Genomic DNA, 21621 nt, shown 5'->3' with positions numbered 1-21621 from the left:
CGGACCTCCGTGCCTTTTCTTTACTCGCAAGTGCCGTGACTGATGGCTCCTGCGTGCATGTGCGGGAGTGACGTCACGCAGCTCCAGCCAGTCACAGATTTGGAGACCGCGACCCCGGAAGGATTAGGGGCGACGATGGATGCGGTCTTCGTTTGCAGGTAAGTGCCACATAATGGGCTAGTATGCGATGCATAGTAGCTCATTATGCTTTTACTTTGCAGGGAACAACAGAGGACGTAAAACCCATCAGGGTTTACTTCCTCTTTAAGGGCGCACAGGCGCCGCACTCCCCTATCCATCGCTGCCTTTCCCTAGTCATGCGTCTTGCCCCTTGCAAGACACCGGATGCATGAATTACAATAGCAGGGTTTTTTATGTACCCGATTAGAGCCAGATGCTCTAATAGGCTTTAAAATAAAGTGGGCTTAGTGAGCACAGAATGAGAACGGAGCCCACCCAGGTGTGTTACAACAGCGAATTAATATTTCGTTATTGAAACACCGATTCTCCTCCCGGACAATCAGAAAGTGGATTTCGAGACCCATCACCCGATTGGCTGAAAAAACAGGCAATCCTATTGAACGCCTAGGAGGAGGGAAGGAGCCGCACACTAGAAGCCACCGATGGAGGAGAGGACACGGAGCCGCTACACGCCTACATGGGGTAAGTGCCGGACTGACCGAGGAGGAGGAAGGTGGTTGTAGACTGCCTGGGGCTTTGGCCTCTCTAGAAGACGCAAAGAATGTCAATTTCAACACTTTCTAGCAATGCTCTAAGTTGACCCAACCACTCCTGCACCTTTCTGTTGGCCTGTAAGGCCGCGTACACACGACCGGTTTTCTCGGCAGAATTCAGCAAGAAACTCGATGGGAGACGTATTCTGCCGAGAAAACTGGTCGTGTGTACACTTTTTGCCGAGAAACCCGTCGGGAAACTCGTCGAGCCAAAAAGAGAGCATGTTCTCTATTTCCTCGTTGGGCAATGGGAACATTTGGCTCGACGAGTTTTTTGACAGCCGAACAAGGAACTCGACGGGGAAAACGATGTGTTTCGCCCGTCGAGTTTCTCGGTCATGTGTACGCGGCCTAAGGCTGCTCATCATAGTGCTGGAATAATAGAAGGGAGGGGGGTACGATAGCTCAGAATGGTCACGTTCCTTGGTGCCTGTATTTTAGTCCTGCTGCCAGTGTAGAATGTTTAAACTATTGACAAGTGCACTGTAAAGCAGAAGTGTTTTTCCCATGCAGGAAAAAAAAAAAAAAATAATGTTAAAGAGGCAACAGCACTAGGCCACATTCACACCCGTGAATAGGCCAGATTCTGATTGCATGCAAGAACCCCAGCAGGGATCCTCTGTGATTATGGTAGCTACAGGAGACAGCCCATTGAATGCAGGCTACCGGTGTGCTGTGCCGATCACTCAATGAGCAATTACATGTGAGTAAAGGTGAAAAGTTGCAGGAGTCGGCTGCCTCCCATTGCTTTCAGTGGGGTTCTTCCATGTAATTGGAATCAAACACATTTGTAGGTGTGAATGTGGCCTAACTGATAACTATTCTTGAATCCACCCCAGGCCGAAGCCCAATTTATGGGAGTTACAGCAAAGCACTAGGCTTGTCCCTTTTTGTACATTCTATCCTATCCTGCTATCACCGACTGTTTATTCACAATTGTAAAAGATCAATCAGCACCGCAGGGCTGTGTGATCTCCTGGAGCAGCAGAGGTTTACTATTAGCTGGCAGGTAGATCACACAGCCCTGCACCACTGGCTGACACCTGTTGTGAATAAATCAGCCCTCTGCAGGGCTGTGTTGTGTTATCTAATTGCCAACATAGTAGGTGTAATAATACATTGCAGGCATTTTGAAAATCCTCCTACACTTGCATAGGAATGAGGACTGCTGGAAGAGAAGCCTCAGATGCACACTGCCTCAGGAGTCCAGCTCAATGGGTGGCACTGCTTTGCCCTTGGCACTAACCAAAAGCTGCCACTAAAACTTTGCGGCCAAATAGGTTTATCCAGTCTCTATCCTGAAGCAGTGTCCTCTCGTGTATAAAGCCATCATGGCAGTAGATGCATGGTCTCCCTTGTACAGGAGAGACCACATCAGCGCCGTTGGGCTGTAGAAGTAATCTGCCAGCGTAGTGGATGTTTAACAGTGGGCGCTTGTTGCCTGCTGTGTCTAATGGCGTTGCTCGTACCCAGCATGTGCCTGCTGCTAGATACAAGCACTTTCAATCAGCTCACATTTAATATGTGTCCGCTTGCTAACAGCATAGTTAGAAAGAAGAGGGGGGTAAGCTATCCAACCATGCTGCTCAGAAATCACAGGATGGATCAGAACTGTGGCACTCAGTCCCCTGGGGGACTTAAAGTGGTTGTGAAGGCAGAAGGTTTTTTTATCGTAATGCATTAAGATAAAAAGCCTTCTGTGTGCAGCAGCCCCCATCTTGATCCAGTGATGTTACATGAGGGACTCGGCTGCCTGGGACTTCCCTTCCTCATTGGCTGAAGCGCCATTGGATGCCGCTGCTGTCAATCAAAGCCAGTGAGGAGAGAGAGGGGGCGGGACAGGGCTACGGCTCCGCGTCTGAACGGACACACAGGGCTGCAGCTCGGCTCGAGCGCCCCTGTAACAAGCTGCTTGCTGTGGGGGCACTCGACAGGAGGGCGGGGCCAGGTGCGCCGAAGACGGACCAGAACAGAGGAGGGTCTGGGCTGCTCTGTGCAAAACCAATGCACAGAACAGGTAAATATAACGTTTGTTATTTTGAAACAAAAAAAATGAGACTTTAGTATATGTGGTTAATGCACCTTGCCCAGCAGCATATTTTACCTTTACCAAGGACTTATCAGAACTTTCAGGTAAGGAAGACTATACAACTCCTTCACAACCAGTTTGGCAGCAAATTTCGATTTAGTTTTAGACTTAGGACTAAAATAGCATTTCAGTTTTAGTCCCATTTTAGCCTTCTGCAATTGTTTTAGTCAACTAAATCTCCAACTCATTTTATTCAATTAAAATCGAATGGGTGCAGTTAAAACGTAATGCATTATTTAAAGAGGATGTAAACACACTCTCATCCTTTCTAAACTACTGTAATAGTGCTGATCTATAAGGATATAGATGCCTCCTGCATGTATCCTTACCTGTCAAATGTCTCCCCTCTGTCTGTTATAAGAACTGAAAAACTGCAGATTCTGTGGGTGGGTCTGTTGGCTGGAGCTCGGTGGGTGGAGTCGTGATGTCAGTAGACTCCCCTTCCCTTGTCAACATGCATTTTCTCCTGTGTATTCCTTAAACTAAATTCTACTATGATCACCAACATCCAGTCAAAATCCAGAAAAGTAACCACATGACTTCAAAAAAGGAGTGGGGGTGGGAATTAAAAAATAATGCCTGTCTCCAGGCTAGTGCATGAGAGATGTAAATAACCTGTCATTCACAGCAAGGGGGAAGAACGGACAAAAGTTTTCTCCTGTTTGTCCATTTATCTCACTGAAAAAAAAAAAAGGAGGATTGCTCAGAGCTGGATTAACTCTTTGTGGTAAGACTGGGCACAGATGATAAGAAATTTTACTCTACATTGTGACTGAAAAAAAAAAAATCAGGTTTACATCCACTTTAAACATTTCTCTACAATTTTCACTCATTATGTTCTAGATTGTAAGCTCTAACGAGCAGGGCCCTCTGATCCTTCCTGTATTGAATTGTATTGTAACTATAACGTCTTCCCTGATGTTGTAAAGCGCTGCGTAAACTGTTGGCGCTATACAAATCCTGTATAATAATAATAATAATTATATACTGCTGAAGTGAAAATTTGAATATGTTATTTATGGTATTGAGGTATGAACTACAGACCAGTGTGTTAATTTTGACGTTAACTGGCATTTTAGTTTTAGTCCCATTTTAGTCATCTCAATTGTTTTAGTCGTATTTTAGTCAACTAAAAATGGTATTAGGTTTTTATTTACTTACAGATTACAGTACTGTATGTAAAAAATACACACCCCCCTTGTCCCTAGTGGTCTGCCCAGTGTCCTACATGTTCTTTTATATAATAAAAACTGTTCTTTCTGCCTGCAAACTGGAGATTGTCCATAGCAACCAAAAGTGTCCTTTTATGTCAAAAGTGGTTTTAGAGCAGCTAGAAAACAGCGATAATAAATTACAATCACTTGCAGAATTGAGCGATAGCGATTTGTGGGGAAATTCTTCATAAAAAAATAAAAGTAATGACAGCGACAATTCTGCAACTGAGCAAATTTCAGTGATTTTAAGTTGATTACATTATTGAATAATTTTTATTATAATTACATTATTATTTGTTATAATTATTTATTATATTTTATGATTTTGTGTTTCAAACTTTATCATACCCAGGATGTCTACTAGACTCTTGTTCGGACAGATTTAAGTGAGTTATTCCTAAGAATTGCAGGCCTACAATGTAAAACGCCAAATTTCCATGCAAAATAATTGTACCGCTTTTGGTACAAAATTCCAGACATAATCATACCGCCAGGGAGGTTAAAGAATATTTTATCATTGCCCAATAAAATTTCTGACTAGGTACGATTCTAGTTTGATTGTCGTAAACAGAACTCGACAAATCTGGGTGCCAGACCCAGTCTTGGCCTTAAAGGCTGAGGCCCGGATTCACATACATCGGCGCATATTCATGCCTGCGTAGCGCATCTAATATACGCTACGCCGACGTAGCGCAGAGAGGCAAGCACCGAATTCTCAAAGCACTTGCCTCCCAAACTGCGCTGGGTTCCCTCGGCGTAAGCCGTCGTAGGTGGAAGTGGGCATGAGCCATGCTAATAATGGGCCGAGCGGCAAATAGATACGAATAACGAACGGCGCATGCGCCGTCCCATGGACGTAGCCCTGTGCGCATGCTCAGAATGACGTCGGAACTACTCCCTAAGATACGACGGATCACTGCCTACGACGTGAACGTAACTTACGCCCAGCCCTATTCACGTACTACATAAAATACGACGGCTGTGTTCCCTGGTACATACCTTAGCATGAGTTGCGCCTCATATATGGGGAATAACTTTACGCCGGACATACGACTTATGCAAACTGTGTATATTATGCGCTGGGCGCAGGTACGTTCGTGAATCGGTGTATCTCCCTCATTTGCATAGAAAATCCATGGGAGCGGCAAATGCGCCCAGCGTAAATATGCGCCTACGATACGCCGGCGTAGGCAAGTTACGTCGGTCGTAGGAAGCCTATTTTCAGGCGTATCTAGTTTTGTGTATCTCGAGATACGTTGGCGTAAGTGCTTTGTGAATCCGGGCCTGAATCTTTATTCTGAATGGTTTCAGATAACGCACCTGCGATGCAATGATCTGTTACAGACCCAAAACATTCAACTCTTTTGAATGAATGGCACAACAGAGATTCATGCCAGGTGAATTGTGTATATTCCTGACCAGCAAAGATCTTTAATGCAAGATAATTCTTACGAGTTGACCAACTAGTTCGAAAAAGAAATAAAGCCTGCAAAGCCAACATGACCAGGCATGGTCATGCTTTGACCGTGGGCATAGGTGTGCGCAGCCTATGGCATTAGGGTGTGCACCCCAAAGCTCCAACACATATGCATTTGACATATTAACCGGCCTCTTCCCTGCTCTCCATCCTGAAACAATGGGAGGAAGGGGGGAGCCAGGGAGCACACAGGAGGAACAGGGACAGAAGGGGTGGCATATATTGGTACAGATCCCCCTGTAGTTTCCTCCTGTGGAAGCTGTATGTTGCGTAGAGGGAGAGGAGGAGAAGCCTGCTTTCAGCTGCTGCAGGAGGAAAATACAGGTTGGTTCCACTAAATTCCACCCCGCCGCTTTTCCTGTCCAGGTTCTGAGGGTTGGCAGGGAAGGATTGTGGTTCAATGGCGAGCAGGTGACAGGATAAGGGTGTTCCCAGGCACACGCCAATGATCAGGGGGATATAATGCTAGCTTGGAACACAAAACCATTTGTCAACTGTCTACGGACAATGAAAATACGAGACCCACATTGATGCAAACAATCTGATTTGACACAGTAGCAGTAATGATGATATTCACACGACATGCAGGATGTTTGACACGAATCAGAAAGACCAAATACTCTGAAAGTGAATGATGAAGAAGGAGGGAGAAAAAGTCTGTTGCTTCCTGGAAGTGTTTTTTGGACCCTGAGGAAGACTCCATGCAGGTCTCAAATGAATTAAGTTATTCAGCTTGCTATGATTAACGTAAAAAAAAAAGGGGCCAGATCCACGTATCGCCGCGCATTTTTACGTCCGGCGTAGCGTATCTCAGATACACTACGCCGCCGTAACTTACAGCGTATCTTCCGTATCCACAAAGAATTTGCGCCGTAAGTTATGGCGGCGTAGTGTAAATGTGTCGGCGTAATGGCACGCAATTCAAATCACTAAGTTGTGGGCGTGTTTTATGTCAATACGTCTTGACCATTTCAGCTTGCTATGATTAACGTAAAAAACAAAAGGGGCCAGATCCACGTATCGCCACGCATTTTTACGTCCGGCGTATCTCAGATACACTACGCCGTCGTAACTTACAGCGTATTTTCCATATCCACAAAGAATTTGCGCCGTAAGTTATGGCGGCGTAGTGTAAATGTGTCGGCGTAATGGCACGCAATTCAAATCACTGTGGGCGTGTTTTATGATAATACGTCTTGACCCGACGTAAATTAAGTTTTTTCTGAACGCCGCATGCGCCATCCGTGGGGGTATCCCAGTGCGCATGCTCCAAATTAACCCGCAACAAGCCAATGCTTTCGACGTGAACGTAATTCTATGCAAACGACGTACACAACGGAAAATTCGACGCTGGCCCGACGTCCATACTTAACATTGGCTACGCCTCATATAGCAGGGCTAACTTTACGCCGAAAAAAGCCTTACTGAAAAGACGTAAAAAAATGCGCCGGCCGGACGTACGTTTGTGGATTGGCGTATCTAGCTAATTTGCATACTCAACGCGGAAATCGACGGAAGCGCCACCTAGCGGCCAGCGTAAATAAGCACCTTAGATCCGACGGCGTACTAAGACGTACGCCATTTGGACCTAGCCCAGCTTCAGGCGTATCTTGTTTTGTGGATACAAAGCAAAGATACGCCGGAGCATCCTAGAAGTTACGCGGCGTATCAATAGATACGCCGTCGTAACTTCTTCGTTGATCTGGCCCAAGGAGTTCAAGGTTTTGGTGATTATGCCCTTACGCACCGCTGCATATAATGCTAGCATGTAACATCCATTCTAATTCTTTGATTGTCCTCAGCTGAAAGAGACCCGACCTCTTTGATTCCGTCACAAATAAGCAGCCATAACTAGGATTTCAGTAGCATACCATGACAGCTGAGAACCTGCTTACTCACAGGATAATTTTTTGGGGGCCCCCCCCCCTTTTACTCCCCAGGCCCCAGAACAGTGGCAATGCCAATAGTTGCACCTTGGATCACGTAACACCTAACTGTTCTCAACTGCGTTTTCCATCTTTCTGTAGATACAGTCTATGACAGTTGGGTTCACAGTCTTGAATGCCAGCAAGTGTCAATACCTGAGGATATGTGGCAGTGGACTGCTGATTAGGACCACTGATGATGCACAGGCCAGTCTGAAAACAAGTACACACGTTCCTTATAATTCTAGCAAATTAGACTGAAATACAGAAACTTTTCTCCGATGTAACCTCTTGCACAATGTGTTTACTGAAAAGACATGGCAGGAACCATCTAAAACAAAGGTTCAAGTAAAGTACTAAATCGTTCAAGAGTTTTCCGTTTGTCCCGTCTCTCTCCGTTTCAGAGCTATGCAGTGCAGCTTTTGTTCCTTAAAGTGGATGTAAACCCCCAATTTTTTTTTTTTTTTTTTGATGTCACAATGTAAAGTATAAGATTTCCTATCATCTGTGCCCAGTCTTGCCACACAGTTAATCCAGCTCTGAGCAATCCTCTTTTATTGTTAATTTTCACTAAACAGACTTCCAGATAAAAACCTGACTAAATAAGGCTCCATGCCCACTGAAGCTGATAAAAGCTATAAAAAAAACGCCAGTAGCTTTGCAGGGAGCCTTTCAACGTTTTTAGCGTTTTTGCAATAGCTTTTATCAGTGTAGCTTTTTACTTTTTTTTTTTCAATGGATTAAAAAACGCTAAAAACTCTGGCACCTGCGTTTTTTAGCGTTTGAGCGTTTTTTTTTTCGGCGTTTTGCGTTTTTTTGTGTTTTTTCCCACAAAAAAACGGCACTTTGAACGCAAATTTCAGGCGTTCAGAAAAAAGCCAATAAACTCCAAAGCTCATTAATACTAAAAAACGCCCAGGTGTGCATGGGCACATAGGCTAACATAGAGTTCAGTTTATGGGCTTTAAAACAAAAAAGCCAAATAGCCAATAAACTGCAGTTTATCAGCTTCAGTGTGCATGGAGCATAGAAATTCCTTTCCTCTCTCCTTGCTTTGAGTGACAGGTTATTTACATATCTAGCTTGGACATGTTTATCATAATATGAGGTGATCCACAGTTCATTGTATATTACAAGGATGTGTTATGTGGGGGAGGGGTGGATTTCTCACTTTTTATACTGTGGATCACCTCATATTATGATAAACATAACATAACATATGATAAACATGTCCAAGCTAGATATGTAAATAACCTGTCACTCAAAGCAAGGAGAGAGGAAAGGACTTTTTATTTAGACAGGTTTTTATCTGGAAGTCTGTTCATTTTCACTGAACAATAAAAGAGGATTGCTCAGAGCTGGATTAACTCTGTGTGGCAAGACTGGGCACAGATGATAGGAAATCTTATAGTCTACATTGTGACATCAAAACAAATAATAATTTTTGGGGTTTACATCCACTTTAATTCAAGTGCTATGTGTTCATTATGAGACCATACAAAGAGGCCGAGCCAAGGATTGCCGATGGGCACAACATCCTCTACCGGAAATGTCTTCTCCAGCCAGGATCTCATTATCAGAGCAGTCATCCAGATCGCAGGTTGAGCTGACTTCTGCCCAAGCCTCCTCGGTGGCCTCTACTGTCCATATTGGAATGCTGACTTTCATCTGCATGTCATGTAGCATTCTTTCTACATGTTCGATCTGACCGGCCAGGTCCGGAGAGCAGGGCCTCTCCCCTCGCTGTGGATTTTCTTTTACTCTTGTGCTCGGTGACTTGATGTTGCGAGCCCTGTAGGCCACTTCGGAGGTTTTACCAATGACCCCGGTATTAACTAGTCTCTTGCGTCGGCCATGCAGAGGAAAGAGTTGGCAAAGGTGATGAGCTTTACATAAGTCCTGCTGGAAAAGCTCTAGTGTGGAAAGGAAAAGTACCCAGATGCGTTCAAGTTCCACCCTATCCTCTTGGGTCACCTCTTGTTCCATCAGCAAGACCATCAGTGTGTTCCTCAGATCTTTCAATAAAGAAATACACAACATTACAAATTGTTTTAGAATACTACATTCAATACTACAGATATATACAGGACTTGATCATATTTAATTTGCGAATATGCTAGTCGGATTTAATATAGTGTTATTTTTACCAAAGTTGAACTCCAGGGACAAAAAAAATAGTGTGGGGTTGTTTTTCAGGGGTTGGGCTTTGCCCCTTAGTTCCTGGTGTGGGGAACTCTTAAAGTGGATGTAAACCCTCGATACACCCAGTGAAGTGAACAGCCTCAGATGATACACAGAGATTAACCAAATCTCCCTACATAAGTTTTACATGTATATCTGCCGTCTTCACATTTATATATGGTTTAGAAAGTTCAGATTGTGTTAGGAAATGTTCTCTTCCTGTTTAACACAGAGTGTGATGTCTGGGAATACAGCCAAGAGAGCCAACATTGCCGATTGGAGGAAAGGCACACACCCCCTCTCATCATAGGCATAGATTATCAGGCGGTGTTTTGTAACAGGGCCAGCTCCCTGTTAATCTATTTTAGCAACCTCCCCTAAAGCCTTGTACACACGTATGGTATTCCCGGTGGTAAAAAGTCCGCCGGGAATCCCGAGGGGGTAAACCAGAGAACCTGCTCAGTAAGTTTTTCCGCCTACACATGAGAGGTTTTCCCGACAGGAAAACTGCGATGGAGCTTTGGTTGGGAATCCCGGCTGTGTGTATGCTCCATCGCATTTTTTTAAATAGGAAAACTGCCAGGAAAAAAAATGAGCTGGTTCTATTCTAGTCCTTTCCTCTCTCCTTGCTTTGAGAGGCAGGGTTTTTACTAGGGTTGTCCCGATACCACTTTTTTAGGACCGAGTACAAGTACCGATACTTTTTTTCATGTACTCGCCGATACCGATTACCGATACTTTTTTTTAAATGCAGCCATGTGCCCCCAAATGCAGCCATGTGTCCCCAAATGCAGCCATGTGTCCCCAAATGCAGCCATGTCCCTAATGCAGCCATGTGTCCCCTAATAGAAAGCCAAGTCACAGAAAGAACCAACCAAAATAGCAGCAATGTTTGAAGTGTTAGGTCACCGTTACAATTATTCTCTAAAAAAGGTGAACACCAGCAATCTTTAGCTATAAGGGCTCCCACACAGGCTCCATCAGTCCAGGGCTCTGGACTGGTGCTCACTCTCCTGCACTGCCAAGATGGATTCTGATTGGTCAGCGCCATCCTAAACTGGAGGACGCTGATCAATTAGATTCCCTCTGGTTCATCCTGGCAGTACAAGATCAGTGGAATGAGTCCTAACAGCTAGGTAGCAAGTACAGCAGGGAGAGGATGGGTTGAGGAGGAACACAACAGCTTTCATTTGAATAGCTGTGTGTTCCCCGCCGCACCTCATGTATAGACACTCCCCCTTGCCCAGGCACTTTGATAGACAGATCACCCGTCCAATGCCGGGGGGGGAGGGGGGGGGCTAGGCGGCAGCAGCAGCTCTCCTCTCCTCCATACGAGGACTGCTCTGCTCCGCTCTCCGCCCCCTTTCCACCCGCATTCCACCAGCTCACGAAAAAAAAAAAAAAAAAGGCATCGGGAGCATTTGCACGAGTACAAGTACTCGCGCAAATGCTCAGTATCGGTCCTGATACCGATACTAGTATCGGTACAACCCTAGTTTTTACATATCTAGCTTGGACATGTTTATCATATGTTATGTTAATCATAATATGAGGTGATCCACAGTATAAAAAGTGAGAAATCCACCCCTCCCCCACATAACACATCCTGGTAATATACAATGAACTGTGGATCACCTCATATTATGATAAACATAACATATGATAAACATGTCCAAGCTAGATATGTAAAAACCCTGTCACTCAAAGCAAGGAGAGAGGAAAGGACTTTTTATTTAGACAGGTTTTTATCTGGAAGTCTGTTAATTTTCACTGAACAATAAAAGAGGATTGCTCAGAGCTTGTGTGTCAAGACTGGGCACAGATGATAGGAAATCTTATACTCTACATTGTGACAAAAAAAAAAAAAAATGTTGGGTTTACATCCACTTTAAGACATTTCCTCATTATCTATACTCCTATCTGACAACTCATCATCACAGTGCACCGCGCACGCATTTCCATGGGCCAGCATCTGTTGATCAGAAACCCACATGCGCGTCGAAGGACAATGAGCTCCGGGTTCTTGAAATATAATTTATTTTGAACATGCTGGAAAACGCATTAAAATGCATTACATTGCGCGCAGTGGAAATAAGCACTCAGCCTTTTTCCACTCATAAATCATCAAAAGACAACAGATTAACACGGCTTCATGACCAGCTTCAAAATGCTTTTATCCCCCCCCCCCCCCATCTTACTTTTTATTGAAAGAATGATTTCCATAAAACAGTGGATTGCATGTACATTTTCAATATATGTTAAACTATTTTGTCCTTGAGCATTTCATTTATAAAGGTTTCTTCATTGAAAAATAGAGAAGGAACAAGGAGCCTGCCGTTTTACAGGATTTAAATATATATATATATATATATACACACACACACACATATACATACACACATACATATACACACACATATATATATATATAGTGACAGCGCGAGGGAAGCCATATTCATAGTGCAGCAGTGTAATGTCAGCCTTACAGCTAGACACGGCTCTTTACTTTAATAAGTAAAATCTGCCTTGGCTAGTCAAACACTGGACAGTTTCCTTGTCGCTGTACAAAGAGGATTTGCTGCCTCTTGTTGTGCTTGGAAATGCATAAAAACGCATAGAAATGCAGTCCGGATGCGTTCCAGATGCTTTTCTGCAAGTGCATTTTTGATGCTTTCAAGTGCATTTTACTCCCTCTTTTTCTTAACCCAGGGCTTTTTTTGATGCGTTTTACAGCGTTCCAGTACTGTACAGTCTAGTGCAGAAAAAATGCAGCATGTTCCACTTTTTTGTTCTGGAACGCACTGTAACTGCAAGCACTGGCGTAAACTGGAGAAAGTGCAGAGAAGAGCAACCAAACTGATAAGAGGCATGGAGGAGCTCAGCTATGAGGAAAGATTAGAAGAACTAAATTTATTCACTCTTGAGAAGAGGAGAATAAGGGGGGATATGATCAACATGTACAAATATATAAGAGGTCCATACAGTGTACTTGGTGTTGAGTTATTCACTTTACGGTCATCACTGAGGACAAGGGGGCACTCTTTACGTCTAGAGGAAAAGAGATTTCACCTCCAAATACGGAAAGGTTTTTTCACAGTAAGAGCTGTGAAAATGTGGAACAGACTCCCTCCAGAGGTGGTTCTGGCCAGCTCAGTAGATTGCTTTAAGAAAGGTCTGGATTCTTTCCTAAATGTACAGAATATAACTGAGTACTAAGATTTGTAGGTAAAGTTGATCCAGGGTAAATCCGATTGCCTCTCGGGGGATCAGGAAGGAATTTTTTCCCCTGCTGTAGCAAATTGGATCATGCTCCGCTGGGGTTTTTTGCCTTCCTCTGGATCAACTGTGGGTATGGAGTTGGGTGTATAGGATTTTACTGTGTTTTTTTATTTTGTTTTTTTGTGGTTGAACTGGATGGAATTGTGTCTTTTTTCAACCTGACTAACTATGTAACTATGGGGCAGATCCACAGAGATCTGCACCCGCAGAGATACGCTACGCCGCTGTACCTTACCTGGCTTTAGTTCGAATCCAGGAAGATTTTGTGCCGTAAGTTACGGCGGCGTAGTCTATCTCTGGCGGCGGAATTCAAATCGGCGATTAGGGGGCGTGGTTCATTTAAATGAAGCGCGTCCCCGCGCCGAATGAACTGCGCATGCGTACCGAAATTTCCGCTGTGCATTGCGCTAAATGACGTCGCTAGGACGTCATTTTTTTTTTAACATAGAAGTGAATTGCGTTCATCCCGATTCACGGACGACTTACGCACACAAAAAAAAAAAATTCAAATGAAACGCAGGAACGACGGCCATACTTAACATGGCAAGTCTAACTATACGCCGCAAAACACCAGCTTTAACTATACGCCGGAAAAAGAAGACTAGAGGCGACGTAAGAGAATGCGACGGCCGCGCGTACGTTCGTGGATCGTCGGAAATAGCCAATTTGCATACCCGACGCGGAAAACAACGCGAACTCCACCCAGCGGACGCCGAAGTATTGCATCTAAGATCCGAAGGCGTACGAAGCCGTACGCCTGTCGGATCGAACCCAGATGCCGTTGTATCCTGGTTTGAGGATTCAAACTAAAGATACGACGCGGGAAATTTGAAAGTACGCCGGCGTATCAGTAGATACACCGTCGTAGTCTCTCTGTGGATCTGCCCCTGAGCCATTAAAACCCATACAACCTACTTTTACATGCATTTTTGATACAGAAAAAAAATTTAAACGCACTAGACTTGCATGTAGTGTGAACTGGCCCTAAGGCTCGATTCACACCTATGTATGTTGCTTTTGAGCGTTTTTGCAATGCTTTTTGCAGTGCTTGCTGCGTTTTTTGACGTGCGTTTTTACCGCAATTTGCGTTTTTTTTAGCCAGTAATTTTTATTTTTTTACATTTCCTTTAACAACCAGCTATAGACAGGGTAAAAAAAAAACAAAAAAAAAATAAAAAAAACGCAAATCGTGGCAAAAATCGCGTTTTTGATGCAGGTCCATTGAATTCTATTGCATGCAAAACGCTGCTTTTTGCAGGAAAAAAAGTCCCTGACCCTTTCCAAAAACGCAGAGGCACAAAAAAGCATTGATGTGAACATGTTCCATAGGAAACCATGTTAAAAAATGTCCCTGCATTTCTGCAAAATGCATCAAAAAAAAGCATTAGTGTGAATGGAGCCTAAAAAGCAAGTTACATATTCACTATTGGGGCCGACGCTGTAAAATCTATGAGATTTACTGGAACATTATTGTAGGGCTCATTCACACATAGGGCTTGTTTACACAAGCGTTAGCCCTCTGAAGAGCAATCTGTGGTGAATCACTCCTTAACTGCTTGCTGACCAGCCGCCGTTATACAGCGGCAGGTCGGCTCTGCTGGGCGAGATCACGTAGCTATACGTCATCTCTCCCAGTAGCCAATAGGGGCGCGCCCCCCGTTTGTAAGTAATCCCGGCGCGCGTGCCCGGCGGGCTCGATCGCCGCCGGGCACCCACGATCGCTCGTTACAGAGCGAGAACCCGGGAGCTGTGTGTGTAAACACAGCTCCTAGTCCTGTCAGGGGAGAAATGCCTGACCGTCAATGTACAATGTATGAACAGCAATCAGTAATTTCCCCATGTCAGTCCACCCCCCCCCCTTCAGTTAGAACACACCCAGGGAACATACTTAACCCCTTCCTCGCCCCCTAGTGTTAACCCCTTCCCTGCCAGTGGCATTTTTATAGTAATCAATGACATTATTTTTTAATGTCGCAGTACCGATAAAAATCGATGATCGTCGCCATTACTAGTAAAAAAAAAAATTAATAAAAATGCCATAAAGCTATCCCCTATTTTGTAAACGCTATAACTTTTGCGCAGACCAATCAATAAACGCTTATTGCGATTTTTTTTTTAACGAAAAATATGTAGAAGAATACGTATCGGCCTAAACTGAGGAAAAAAATAGTTGTTTTTATATATTTTGGGGGGATATTTATTACAGCAAAAAGTAAAAAAAATTCAAAATTGTCGCTCTATTTTTGTTTATAGCGCAAAAAATAAAAACCGCAGAGGTGATCAAATACCACCAAAAGAAACCTCTATTTGTGGGAAAAAAAGGACGGCAATTTTGTTTGGGAGCCACGTCGCACGACCGCGCAATTGTCAGTTAAAGCGACGCAGAGCCGAATCGCAAAAAGTGGCCTGGTCTTTGACCAGCAATAAGTGGTAAAGCCCTGGTTCACACTGGGTACGATTTGGAACGATTTGAGATGCGATTTGACATGTCAAATCGCATCTCAAATCGGCGGCAATTGTCGGCAATGGCACTGTCCTAATCAGTGCGACGCCGCATCTGCGATTTCAAAAAGTAGTTCCTGTACTACTTTTTGCGATTTCGGGCCGCGATTTACATTAAATTGCGGCCGAAATCGCGGCAAATCGCGGTAAAATCGCGCATTTTACCGCGATTTCGAATTCGCAGCAATGTGAACCTAGGCTAAAGCAGATCTCCACCGAAAAAAATATTAAAAGCCAGCAGCTACAAATACTGCAGCTGCTGACTTTTAATATTAGGACACTTACCTGTCCTGGAGTCCAGCGCCGTCGGCAGCAGAGGACGAGCGATCGCTCGTCACTCTGCTGCCCAAACTGCCATCGTCAGTGAGGGAATCAGGAAGTGAAGCGCTCTAGCTTCACTGGCTGATTTCCTACGGCGCATGCGCGAGTCGCGCAGCGCCGTCCTCACTGGTCCCCGTTGTGTTCTGGGAGCCGTGTGTTTCATAAAAACACAACGGGCAGGGGCAGGAAGTGACGCAATACTCGCAGACTCCCCGCAGTGAGGACTCCTAGAAGTGGGTGCAAATACCTGTCTTTGACAGGTATCTGCACCCCCTCCCCCTTGAAAGGTGTCAAATGCGACACCGGAGGGGGGAGGGTTCCGATGAGCGGAAGTTCCACTTAAGGGTGGAGCTCCGCTTTAAGCCTAGTACATATGGGCCGAATATCTGGCGACATTAGCCAGTTCAATAAAAACCAGTCCGACATTCGGCCCGTGTGTACAGCAGCCGGTTCCGACTTCTATTGGACGTGCATGCTTGAAAACCAGCGGCCGATCAGCGATCTTCTCAGCCAATGGCTGAGCGCACTGACCGGAGTGTTCTGCCCCTGTTAGAACACAAAAGCTCAGTGGGGCGGAAGATTGATGTACTAACATCAGATGTTAGTACAGCGGTTCTGACCTGATCGGTCAGTTTTTTTTCGTTCAACCCGCTGGGGTACGAAAATTGTCGTACAACAAAATAAAAATTTGTGAGGGAAATCATGTATTGAATTTTAGGACAACTGTACTAATTAAGCAAAAATCATACGATCTGGTATCGTACGAGAAAACTTTTCGTGTTTGTCCCTTCGGAAAATTTGGAACGAAAGCGGTGTACCAATGATCAGAATATCGTACGATCGCCTCAAAATCTGTATTTTTTTGTACAATATTCAGATCATGGCTTTAGTCGCCTCACCCCAGAAGTTTGTCATACAGTCAGGCAGCAATCTTTCTGTAATGACTTCCTACCTCACGTGGCATAAAGCAGAATGCCATTTGTACTGCCCATTGCCGGCTGTTGGTCACAACTCGGAAGAGTGCGGTACATACTGGAGGTTATTTACTAAAGAAGTGAAGGCTGTTCATCTTGCAAATTGAATGTTTGCAGAGCTTAATAAATAAGGGGATAGTTTTGTTCACTTCAATCAACCAATCATGTGGAATTTCCCTTGCATGCGATTGGGCATTCTGAGTGAACACAACTTTATTTTACTTTTCAAAGTGAACACAAACTATTCCTTTAGTAAATCACCCCATAATGCACCTCTTTGCCCTGCAGAAGGGGGAGAAGCTTTGACATTGTCACTTAGCAAAGCAAAAATAAAAAGGAGGTAGCACGGAAGAGGACATACTGAAGTACCCAATACCTACTGCATATATTATAAAAAGAGGTAAAATCCAGATGGGGTGCCACCACTGTATGGAGGGTATTCTGACCACTGACCACCACTGTATGGAGGGTATTCTGACCACCACTGTATGGAGGGTATTCTTCCCACTGACCACCACTGTATGGAGGGTATTCTGACCACCACTGTATGGTGATATTCTGACCACCACTGTATGGAGGGTATTCTTCCCACTGACCACCGCCGTATGGAGGGTATTCTTCCCACTGACCACCGCTGTATGGAGGGTATTCTTCCCACTGACCACCGCTGTATGGAGGGTATTCTTCCCACTGACCACCGCTGTATGGAGGGTATTCTTCCCACTGACCACCGCTGTATGGAGGGTATTCTTCCCACTGACCACCGCTGTATGGAGGGTATTCTTCCCACTGACCACCGCTGTATGGAGGGTATTCTTCCCACTGACCACCGCTGTATGGAGGGTATTCTTCCCACTGACCACCGCTGTATGGAGGGTATTCTTCCCACTGACCACCGCTGTATGGAGGGTATTCTTCCCACTGACCATCGCTGTATGGAGGGTATTCTTCCCACTGACCACCGCTGTATGGAGGGTATTCTTCCCACTGACCACCGCTGTATGGAGGGTATTCTTCCCACTGACCACCGCTGTATGGAGGGTATTCTTCCCACTGACCACCGCTGTATGGAGGGTATTCTTCCCACTGACCACCACTGTATGGAGGGTATTCTGACCACCACTGTATGGAGGGTATTCTGACCACCACTGTATGGAGGGTATTCTGACCACCACTGTATGGAGGGTATTCTGACCACCACTGTATGGTGATACTCTTCCCACTGACTACAACTGTATGGAGGGTATTCTGACCATTGACCACCACTGTATGAAGGGTATTCTTCCCGCTGACCACCACTGTATGAAGGGTATTCTTCCCACTGACCACCACTGTATGGAGGGTATTCTTCCCACTGACCACCACTGTATGGAGGGTATTCTTCCCACTGACCACCACTGTATGGAGGGTATTCTTCCCACTGACCACCACTGTATGGAGGGTATTCTTCCCACTGACCACCACTGTATGGAGGGTATTCTTCCCACTGACCACCACTGTATGGAGGGTATTCTTCCCACTGACCACCACTGTATGGAGGGTATTCTTCCCACTGACCACCACTGTATGAAGGGTATTCTTCCCACTGACCACCACTGTATGAAGGGTATTCTTCCCACTGACCACCACTGTATGAAGGGTATTCTTCCCACTGACCACCACGGTATGGAAGGTATTCTTCCCACTGACCACCACGGTATGGAAGGTATTCTTCCCACTGACCACCACGGTATGGAGAGTATTCTTCCCACTGACCACCGCTGTATGGAGGGTATTCTTCTCAATGACCACCAATGTAAGGGGCATTTCTCTCACTGGACCACCACTGTATGGTGGTATTCTTCCCACTAATGTAAGGTGGTATTTTTCCTATTGACCACTGATGTAAGGGGTATTTCTCTTACTGACCCCAATGTACTGGTTCTATCAGGGGTTCCCCAAAACATGACAAATTATTTCAAGGGTTATTTGGGGGGGTTGGTTTGGGTATAGCGGTTAAGAAAAGCTGCCCTAACGTATGCCAGTCACTCACCGGTGCTCAGTTCAAAGGCTTTCTTTCTGCTCTCCTCCAGCTCCTCCCGCAGTCGAGTGCAGTCGGACGTTCCCCCAACACACAACACCAGCTGCCGGTAGCACGCGGTCACTTTATTCAGCGAGTTGTGAACTTTCTTGCAGTCGGTCGCAGTCCCCTGACCGCTGCTCTCCGCTGCGTGCCCACGAAGCCCGCGCAGCGTCAGTGTCCTGCTATGGTGTAAGTGCGGGGGTGCCGGTGGGGCACCCTCCAGGGCCGACATGCTTGACCTGTCCCAGTCCTGTGGCGGGGGCACCTGGGCAAAAAAATAAATAATAATCAAAACTGATCAATACATCTGTTAAAAAAAAAAAAAGGCATCAGAGCACATGTTACAGGCGTCCTGTATTCATTCTGTCTATGGAGAGAGCCCTGATTGTTCACAATGGGATGGGCAGTGGCAATTAACTGTCCATTAGAGCACAGCGAGCATTGCAAAGAAGACGATTTCATTTTCTGCAAGTCATCATTGAACACTATAGGAATGAATGTGTATTGTCTGAAGGAGGCGAATGATGAGGATCAATGATGAGGATCAATGATGAGGATCAGCGATGACTTGCACCACGCCTGTTCATATACTCTGCTGGGTTTACTAGATTTGCATGGCGGTGACATAAACAACGGTAATCTCAGCGCTGACCTCCCTCTTACCTTCCTTATTAATATGTATGTATGTATGAATAAAATAAAAAAATAAAAAATAAAAGTATAATTACCAAAACAGCATCTTCCAAGACTTGTCGCTAGGAATCCTGCCCCGGGCTCCCCATGTCTGCTGTCACTGAGGATCACTCCCTGGATCTGAAGGGGCTCTGCATGGAGCAGCCGTCACCCCTTCCGGCAAGACTGGAGCAGTTGCTCCAAGCAACCAATCAAAGTAAATCAGTTGCTTGTAGCAACCAATCAGGTTTCAATGTCTGACCTAAGCTGGTAAATAAAGGAGGCTGGTTGGTTGCTAGGGGCAACAGATTCTCCCTTTGCATTGGCAAATGAAGGATGCTGGCCGTTGCTAGTAGCAACAGACGCCCCCCTCGCTCTAGTCTTCCCAGATCAGCCATTGTACCCGCCCCCGGCCCTTCTAGGCTGCATGCAGATCCCCGATCTCCGGCCAAAAACTTACCTGGCCCCCTGCAGAGTTGTCCGGGCGGCGGAGCCGTCACATCCCGGGGTGGGCCCGGCTTAGGGAGGGAGGTGAGGAGCCGATCCCTGTGTGCCGCTCAGCCTGCTTGTTTAATAGGATAATGGCAGGAAGCAGCTGCTGTGCTGATTAAAGTCTCATGGAGCCGGATTCCCCGGGGGATCCAGTGTGGGAAGAGCTCCGAGCCCCCGGGGGTGGATCCCATCTACCCCCCCAACACACCGAGGAGGGGCGGATTTATCACAGTACACTGACCGGGGGGAGCGCCGAGCACACCGATCTAACCACTGCACCGTCCACTGACCGGGGGAGCGCCAATCTACTCACTGCACCGTCCACTGACCGATGGGAGTGCCGATCTACTCACTGCACCGTCCACTGACCGGGGGGAGTGCCAATCTACTCACTGCACCGTCCACTGACCGGGGGAGCGCCGATCTACTCACTGCACCATCCACTGACCGATGGGAGTGCCGATCTACTCACTGCACCGTCCACTGACCGGGGGGAGCGCCGATCTACTCACTGCACCGTCCACTGACCGGGGGGAGCGCCGATCTACTCACTGCACCGTCCACTGACCGGGGGGAGCGCCGATCTACTCACTGCACCGTCCACTGACCGGGGGGAGCGCCGATCTACTCACTGCACCGTCCACTGACCGGGGGGAGCGCCGATCTACTCACTGCACCGTCCACTGACTGGGGGGAGCGCCGATCTACTCACTGCACCGTCCACTGACTGGGGGGAGCGCCGATCTACTCACTGCACCGTCCACTGACCGGATGGGAGCGCCGATCTACTCACTGCACCGTCCACTGACCGGGGGGAGCGCCGATCTACTCACTGCACCGTCCACTGATCGGGGGGAGCGCCGAGCACACCGATCTAACCACTGCACCGTCCACTGACCGGGGGGAGCGCCAATCTACTCACAGCACCGTCCACTAACCGGGGGGAGCGCCGATCTACTCACTGCACCGTCCACTGACCGGGGGAGCGCCGAGCACACCGATCTACTCACTGCACCGTCTACTGACCGGGGGGAGCGCCGATCTACTCACTGCACTGACCAGGGGGAGCGCCGATCTACTCACTGCACCGTCCACTGACCAGGGGGAGCGCCGATCTACTCACTGCACCGTCCACTGACCAGGGGGAGCGCCGATCTACTCACTGCACCGCCCACTGACCGGGGGGAGTGCCGATCTACTCACTGCACCGTCCACTGACCAGGGGGAGCGCCGATCTACTCACTGCACCGTCCACTGACCGGGGGGAGCGCCGATCTACTCACTGCACTGTCCACTGACCGAGGGAGCGCCGATCTACTCACTGCACCGTCTACTGACCGGGGGGAGCGCCGATCTACTCACTGCACTGACCAGGGGGAGCGCCGATCTACTCACTGCACCGTCCACTGACCAGGGGGAGCGCCGATCTACTCACTGCACCGTCCACTGACCGGGGGGAGTGCCGATCTACTCACTGCACCGTCCACTGACCAGGGGAGCGCCGATCTACTCACTGCACCGTCCACTGACCAGGGGGAGCGCCGATCTACTCACTGCACCGTCCACTGCCCGGGGGGAGCGCCGATCTACTCACTTCAAATTACAGGGAACGGGGTAGACTGCATTCTCGACCGCCTATCACATTGTACACAATATATCGATCACACTGACTGTACACTACACACAACATACAGTACAC

At 46.6% G+C, this 21621-nt stretch overlaps 1 protein-coding gene across 2 annotated transcripts; it reads right to left on the bottom strand.

Annotated features, from left to right (window-relative positions):
• Positions 1-8880: 8880 nt before the first annotated feature.
• Positions 8881-20184, bottom strand: LOC120918589 (regulator of G-protein signaling 9-binding protein-like). 2 transcript variants are annotated; one of them, XM_040330256.1, is made up of 3 exons: positions 19891-20184; positions 18729-19023; positions 8881-9454 (listed from the first exon to the last, which is right to left on the bottom strand). In XM_040330256.1, the coding sequence occupies exons 2-3, from the start codon at positions 18988-18990 to the stop codon at positions 8925-8927; spliced, it is 792 nt and encodes a 263-aa protein (XP_040186190.1). In that variant the 5' UTR covers positions 18991-19023; positions 19891-20184; the 3' UTR covers positions 8881-8924. The 2 variants fall into 2 exon arrangements, with proteins under 2 accessions (XP_040186190.1, XP_040186191.1); XM_040330257.1 differs by lacking the exon at positions 19891-20184 and adding an exon at positions 19487-19821.
• Positions 20185-21621: the final 1437 nt, after the last annotated feature.

This window comes from Rana temporaria, chromosome 12, assembly GCF_905171775.1.
Source record: "Rana temporaria chromosome 12, aRanTem1.1, whole genome shotgun sequence".
Taxonomy (NCBI): Eukaryota; Metazoa; Chordata; class Amphibia; order Anura; family Ranidae; genus Rana; species Rana temporaria.
This window is presented reverse-complemented; position numbering and strand designations above follow the sequence as displayed.

Excerpts from the sequence above, each read along its gene's own strand:
- LOC120918589 (XM_040330256.1), bottom strand. The coding sequence starts at position 18,990 with ATGTCGGCCCTGGAGGGTGCCCCACCGGCACCCCCGCACTTACACCAT. Across the intron at positions 9,455-18,728 it reads AGCCTTTGAACTGAGCACCG|ATCTGAGGAACACACTGATG; the intron begins GTGAGTGACTGG and ends CTTTATTGAAAG.